Source organism: Tupaia chinensis, unplaced genomic scaffold (assembly GCF_000334495.1).
Source record: "Tupaia chinensis unplaced genomic scaffold, TupChi_1.0 Scaffold000159_1, whole genome shotgun sequence".
Taxonomy (NCBI): Eukaryota; Metazoa; Chordata; class Mammalia; order Scandentia; family Tupaiidae; genus Tupaia; species Tupaia belangeri.
This window is the reverse complement of record NW_006159630.1, coordinates 2,187,952-2,195,535: the sequence shown is the minus strand read 5'-3', so window position 1 is coordinate 2,195,535 and position 7,584 is coordinate 2,187,952. Positions and strand designations below refer to the sequence as shown.

At 57.5% G+C, this 7,584-nt stretch overlaps 1 protein-coding gene across 1 annotated transcript in view; it reads left to right on the top strand.

Annotated features, from left to right (window-relative positions):
• Nucleotides 1–7,584, top strand: part of RNF213 (ring finger protein 213) — a 98,788-nt gene that overhangs the window by 16,167 nt on the left and 75,037 nt on the right. The window contains 5 exon segments of the mRNA XM_027770744.1: nt 1,618–1,707; nt 2,732–2,854; nt 3,399–3,579; nt 6,258–6,431; nt 6,580–6,726. Of these exon segments, the coding sequence (XP_027626545.1) occupies nt 1,618–1,707; nt 2,732–2,854; nt 3,399–3,579; nt 6,258–6,431; nt 6,580–6,726 (715 nt within the window).

Genomic DNA, 7,584 nt, shown 5'->3' with positions numbered 1-7,584 from the left:
TTGGGGGTGCCCGTGGCTTGGTGGTGCCCACGGCGATGGAGGCTGAGCTGGACCTGTGGTTGTCGTCAGCGCGCTCTGCAGCCGGCCGTCTGCTCCTGCCGGTCAGCAGCGAGGCAAGCGTTCTTTAGAAGCCTGTGAAAGGCGAGTGTCCTGCTCAAGACCCGGCTCCGGGTCTGCAGACTGAGGCTGCGCTGTGGGTCTGGAGGGAGCAGAGACGTGGGAAGTGCCTGTTTCGGCTGTCCTTGTCCTGAGCGGGCCGGGAGCGGGCTGTGAGCGGCTCTGTGTGAGCGAGCAGAGAGCTCACCACTGTTCTCTAGTAGAGGCGAATGAGAGCAGCTCCATCCTGTGAGGCAGCTCTTCGGTCTGCGCCTCGCTGTGGGGGCTTATGTCCCACCAGGGTCACGGGAGGGGATGTGTGTTCTACATCCACCAGGCTGTAGAGCAAACGAGAACTGGCTTCACCAGGAAAGGGGAAGCACAGTGACTCTCAGAGCCCCTGCCCTACCGTGGAGAGTAGTTCCTTTGACAAAATGTGATTGAACCCTGTGGCCTGTAGACACACGCAGAAATGTGTTTTTACAAGCTATTTTAGTAGGGCTATTGAGAAGTATTTATATATAAAAGTAGCATTTGTTTGTTGTTAATGGTTGTTGATATTTAATACCCCAGTACTGGGCAGTAGGGTATTGGGTGTCAACAGCAACAGAAGGCAACATCGACACAGGCGGTCCTGCTTTTGCACACCGATGCTTTTCCTATCCCCACTAGAGTGGCTTGCGGAGTGCACTTCTGCCTGTGTCTATAGGCCACATGCTTGTTTTTTTAAAGAATTATTCATTTATTTATTATTGTTGTTATTATTTTTCACATGAATTTTGCCAAAGACACAAAGAGAGAGAGAGGGGAAGAGTGAAAAAGCAAGCCACTAGGTCCAGGACTTGAACCATGGTCAGCCATGTGGGAATTCCAGCACCTTAACCACCATGCCACCTGCTGGCCCAGCCACATGTTTTAATCACATGTTTTCAAATTCACTGCTCTCCACACCCTACCTCCCTCTAAGTGGGGTCCAGCCTACCTCCAAATCGTGGGACTGTTACGAGGAGACTCAGGCGGTGAGACAGCCAGCCTGTCAGCGCCACACAGGAAAGGAATGCCAAGGACCCTTCTAGGAGAGACAGGATGACTGAGTACCGGGTCCAGGTGGGGCATTAGGTGGGTAGCCATCGGCGTGTCAGCCCTGGCCCCTGTTCGGAACAGGGCCCTCGCACGGCAGCGGTGAGTGGCCGGCTGAGGGGCGACTGTCATGGCTCGTGCGGCTTTCCTTCGGGAAGAGGCTTGTTCTTAGGGAGAGCTCAGGGGAAGACCGGGCAGCTAAGCTGTGTCACAACGTGGCGCTCCAGGTGAAGTGGCATGGGTGTCGCCGGCTATTCTGGCCGCCTTTCCTAAGCTTGAACATTTTCAAAGTTAGGGACCAGCAGATGGCGTAATGGTTATGTCGTTGGACTACTGCGTAGTCGACCACGGCCCGAGTTCCGGTGGAAAGGACCGCAGTGGTGACAGGCCCAGCCAGGGCCCCGAGTGACTGCAGTGCTGTCACTCAGGTGGGTTTTGCAGGTCTGGAGGCGGCTGGTGGAGATAAACTTCCCTGCGGAGCTTGGCTGGAAGGAGTCACTGCTGGGAGACATGGAAGGGAGGCTGAGAAAGGTACCGGAGGCGGGGCGATCTCGGGTACCATCTGACTATTAGTGAGCGCCCCTGGAGCCAGCGGAGTGTCTGGGTCTGCAGCCCCATGCTTCGTGTCCCTGTTGCTGATGAGCCCTAGCAGCTGGCCCCGTGAGGACGCGGTGACGTCCTGTTGAGATACTCCAGAGCAGATTCAGGGACAGGGTCTTGCGTCCTGGCACCCGGGCAGGTACAGGACAAAGCTCTCCTGCATGTAACGGCTTTTAGTAACCTATTGGTGACAGGAGCCTTATTAGACACAGTGACGAGTAAGTGCTTTTCACTGATTTCACATGATAGGAGAGTTTCACATGGAGTTTTTTTGTTTGCCAAAGGGTGTATCCTTTCACCAGAGAGACAGAAGCTGCCAGAGAGGGGTAAAGCACCCCTGGGGCGTGGTCACCCCACAAGCCCCCCTCCCCTCTCCATCCTGTTCAGATTTGGGGCACTCATGCACATGTGCCCAGCATGGTTTTCAAGCCCCTTGGGCTGGGAATCAAACTGCAGATTGGCCACATGGACTCTGGGTGTCTTCGCACCAGGCTACGGCTGGCTCTACACACGAGGAAGAGCATTTCCTTTTCAAAACACGCCTATTTCTGCAAGCTGTTGTGCCAGGTGCTTTTTCTGCGGAGCAAGAAGAGACTTTTTTTTTTTTTAATTTGACACTTGGGGCCAGCAGGAGATGTGGTGGTTAAGGCGCTGGACTTCCACATGGCCAACTACGGTTTGAGTCCCAGACCTGGCAGTTAGCTCTTTCTCTCTCTTTGGTCAAATTGAAGAATAATAATAAACAAATAAAATTAAATAAAAAATTGTTTTAAAAAGTTAATTTAGTCTCATCGACTTAGTCTGGGGCCACAGGCAGGCTGGGGGGACATGCCGTGGGGCGGGGTAGGTGAAAATGGTGAGGATGTGGTGGCAGAGCAGGAAGGTGGAAGGGGGCGGTGCACCTGCTGGCGCGGGAGCAGCCTCCAGGCCACAGGAACCTCGCTTCCACCTGCAGGAGAAGCCACTCTCCCAGATCTTGGCGTACTGCAGCACGCACTGGGGTGCCACAGGCCCGCAGGACAGCGTGAGCCAGAGCTTCGAGAAGTGCGCCATCGAGGCCGTGAGCTCTGCCTGCCAGGTAAGCGTCCTTCAGAGGCGTATCAGGGTTTGCAGCTACTTTCCAGCCTCGGCCGGCTAATGGCTATCAAGTGCCCACGGGTTTAAGACCCTGCACTGACGCGGAGGCTGCAAGGGGCACCCCCTGCCAGGAGTCATGGTGTCAAGCCCAGTACTGTCCACCCCTCGGTGGGACACCCTCGGCTCCGGCCGCCGGTGGCTGCTCTGTGCAGGTAGCGCACGGGTGGCCAGTCACGGTCCTGCGGCCACTCCTCAGATGGCCTGTACCTCACTGCTGCCATTTCTCACTGTCTATCTGCCCACACTTGCTTAGCAGCGACACAGTGGAAGACTCCAGAGGGTGGAAACGTTTGTGGGAGGCAGGCGTGCAGGTGAAAAACCTCTGTCAGCGCACCTCCGTTCTTCCGTAAACACGCTGGACGCAGGGATAGACTCCCACCTGACGCTGCGGCTGGCTCCACGTTTTGTTTTGGTTTTCTTGCCCAACCTGGAAAACACCAATTAAAACTCTTGTAAATATCCCTCTTCTTATTAATTTCTTACAGTCTCAAACCAGCATCCTGGAGGACCTCTCGGGCCTTGAGCTGTGGAAGTTTGGCACGCTGGTGTCTGCTGTGATCACAAAGGCCTGGCCGAGAGACGGCGGCAGAGCTGTGGATGACTTCGAGGCGGTGTTTAAGTACCTGCTGACGGGGCCAGACGTCGAACATCTCTTCAAATTGTACGGTGGGTGCAGGGGTGCTGTGCGTGTCAGCTTGGTGGCCTCGGTGGCCCCACCTGGGGGAGCAGTGGGGAGCAGAGTCCGTCACGTGATGCCCCGTGGGACAGGCGGCGTCTGACGTGGAGCAGATTGGACAGAGGGCGGAGCGCCCGGGGGTCTCGCACTGTAAATGTCACCTAAAAACGAACACCACTGGGGAACCAGCAGTTAGCGTAATGGCTATGTCGCTGGACTCCCACATAGTCGACCACGGTTCGTGTCCCGGACCTGGTGGCTTAAAACTCACGCCGGGCGCGTGTGCGTGCGTGCCCAAGATCCCGCGAGGAGAATGGAGGAGAAGGGATTGCGGCGTGACCATCCCCCCTGGGGGGTGATTTCTCGCTTTCTGTCTCTATGTCTCTCTGTCTGTCTGGCGAGCGCATGCGTGCCTGCTGCTCACCAGCCGCTGTGCCCGCAGGCCCGCAGTCTGAAACAGCCTCTGAAGGTCATTTTATTTAGTTTTTTTAGTGTTCGCTTGTTTTTCTTTCTTCTTTTTTCTCTCTTATGAAAAAGAGGGTAGGGCAGAGGAGGGAGAGATGGGGTCTCACCACACCATGATTGACCCTCACCCTCCCAGCCAGCCAGGGCCACTGGCACACCTCGGGATCGAACCTGGGCTCCCATGTGGTTCCTGCACCACACACTGGCCCCTACCACCGCAGCACCACAGCTGGGCCTGAAAAGCCCTCCCTAGGGCCCTGCGTTCCAGATGAGGAAACGGCAGTGTAGGTGCAATTTGGCTGGCCCGAGTTCTGAAAGATTATATATTAAAAGTTAAAACCAGGGGCAGATGGCGGCGCTGCAGTCGCAGAACAAGGTCCCTGGTCCCCATCCTGGGACCTCCCTGAACCTGCCAGCGTGCACGTGTGCACACAGCTAGGCTGGCCGAGGCCGGGGTGGAGGCAGCGTGAATGCTCTGCTGGGGTCCCCCCACCCTCCCCGTGGAAAAGTAAATGGATACACTCAGAAAAACAAAACAGACTAAAGTCTAAGTCCAAGTGTGTCTGGCCCTCCGCCCGCTGCACTGAGGCCGGTGCAGGCGACCTCTAACCGGAACCTCCCAGCCCTGCCCCGCCTCTGCCCCTGCTGTTCTGTGGTCAGACTGGGACAAACGGCCCCACGCATCCACAGCGCTCGCCAGATTCAGGTCAATGGAAAAGCCCTGGCTCTGGCTTAGCCCCGGGTCAGAGGGTGCCCTTCTAGTCCCTCGCATCAGTGTGACCATTCGTCACAGCTGGTGAGCGACGGGGCCTGTCAGGGCTCATGGCTCACTCTGCTTCTCTCTGGCCGAGTGTGTTCTCTGGTTTGCTTTTTATTTTTTTAGATTTCCTTTAGGGCACATGCACTCACTAGAGAGAGGCAGAGAGGGGAAGTGAAACGCCACTCCCCGGGGGCGGTTAGCCACGCCGCAGTCTCTTCTCTTCCATTCTCCTAGGATTTGGGGCACACACACCTAGGCACCCAGCACGCTTTTTTTTTTTTCTGCTATAGGGCGCGTGCCAGAAAGACAGAAAGACACAGAGAGACACAGAGAGACAGAAAGCAAGAAATCACCCCCCAGGGGGGATGGCCACACTGCAATCCCTTCTCCATTCTCTCAGGATCTTGGGCACACACGCACATGCTCCTGGAGTGAGTTTAAGCCACCAGGTCCGGGGCTCGAACCGTAATCGACTCCATGGGAGTCCAACGACATAGCCATTATGCTACCTGCTGGTCCCCCAGCATGCTTTTTTTAAGCCGCCAGGTCTGGGACTTGAACCACATCGTCTGCCATGTGTGATTCAGCACTTTAACTACCACGTCATCTGCTGGCCCCTTCTCTGGATCTTGACAGGTCCATAATGTCACAAGTTTACCATTCTGATGTCATACAGAATAGTGTCACTGCCCTCGAGATCTGTGCTCCATCCCCCGCCCCCTCTCCTTTAGTGTCTGTCACCTTTTCTAGAACATCCCACTTGGCAATGTGGACCTAAGGCTCTTCCAGAAGCGCACTTCTTTTTGCCACTGGGTAGTGTTCCATCGTATGGACGTACCGCAGTCTGCTTCCCCGTCCCTGCAGTGCGGGCAGCTTGGGCGCTCCGGCTGCTCAGTCAATGGAGCCACTGTCTCGTAGTGACGGTACAGCTGAGCCTGGGAGAGGAAGCGTCTGCGGTCGAGCTGGGCATGTCTGATAACTGTCCTCTGAAGCGACCCTAAAATTCAACACTCTGAAGTCTCACAAGTGTAGAATGTCGAGGTGTCACTTTGTGTTCTTCCTTTTCGATATGCTGTGACAGTGAGTCCTTAAAGCCACCGTGGTCACCTCTGCTGGGTGTGGCTGCCTCGCTGGTGTCTGGGGAGGTCCGTAAGGCCGTCGTGTGCAGTTTCAGAAATACGACTGACGTGCTGGACTGGGCACGGGCTGTGCAGACCCGCGCGGCCTGCTCTCCTGCGGCCACGAGGGGAACATCTGCGTGGACAGAAAGTCGCTCGGGCTGTGCGCGGCCCGGCCCGTGCCCTCCAGGAAGGGCACCGAGTGGGTGGGAAGCAGGGTGCAGCTGTGCCGACAGGCATGCCGTGTGCAGGTCGGGGCGGAGGCTGCCGGGCAGCGCGGAGGGAGTGGGGGCCTTCATCCTACCCGTGCTCCTCCTCCGACCAGAGACTGATGAGAAAGTCCTGGCAAGCGTCACAGAGGAGGGGAAGACGTTGATGGCCACGGCTGACTCTGTGTTCACCCGCGTTGCTGGAGACCTCCTGAACGGCACGGTGACTGTGGGACAGCTGGAGCTGATCATGAAGCACAGGAGACAGTTTCTGGGCATCTGGCAGCTGAGTAAGTCTCCACGGGGATGGGGACCATCCGACGAGATGCGCCCAGAGCCCTGGCCGTGAAGGGGAGCAGACGCAGCGGGGTGGGGCAGAGGGAACGGACGCCGGCCATGGGGAACCACGTGGTGTCTGAGCTCTCTGGCTACTTCCAGAAAGAAAAAGCCTGCCCCAGGAGGAGTGCTGTGACGTGACGGAGGTGCTGAGCTGGAGGAAGCGGGAGCTGGAGTTTCTGAGGCGGGAGTGGAGCTGTGTGGACAGTCTCCTGAGGCAGTGTGAGAAGGTGCAGCACCTGGTGCAAGGTAGGAGCCCTGGGAAGCGGAAGGGCGGAGCGAGCGCTCCGGGGAGGGCTGGGGGCCGGACTGTCCGGGTCGCGGGTTTCGTCCCAAAGGGCGCCGTGCGTGTCTTTGCCGAGGGAAACCGGCCTCACCGCTGAGACCCTTCCGGTCTTCACGTATGTGTCTCCGTGGTGTCCTGTGCGGACCCCACCACAAGGCGCTCGACCCCTGGCCGTGCCCTGGCCGTGCAGCCTCTCCCACTCGGGTCGCTCCAGCATGTTGTAACAAGCTGGGTCGCTGTCGGGGTGTAGATAGGCTGGTCACAGCGGAGCCGGGTCAGACCGCGGCTGCTGGACGGTCTCCCTTTGTGGAGCACGCTCCTGTTTGCAGATGCTTTGTATTCACTGCAGTTGTTCCTGATGCGGCCCTCGACCCCACCGGTCTGAGTGGTCCCTGTATTCCAGGAGGGACCCACTGCCTCGGGGCGGGCGGTCCTCCTCCCGGCAGGGAGCGCCTTGGCCCCTCTCTGGGGCCGTGACCGCACAGTGCCGCCCTGTGCTGGGGCGGGGCAGCTTCTTCCTCACCCCTGGGCTCTGCCCCGAACTGGCCGGAACTGCTGAGGGGTGGCTCTTCTCTGGGATTTCTGATGCGCTGCTGCAGGGCAGGGTGTCGCCATGTCCCGATTGTGTCTGTGACGCTTTCTCAGAAGGCTCTGAAGACTCCCCTGCCCCTACGATTTTGAAGTGCTGGAATACCATGTCTCGGCTGGGTCTGTTCCCATAGGCTACTAGGGCATTAGTCGATAGGTTCTTCTTTTTCTCATTTATTCATTTATTTGACCAGAGAGGGACAGAATGGGGGGGGGGGGGGGAGAAGAAAAAC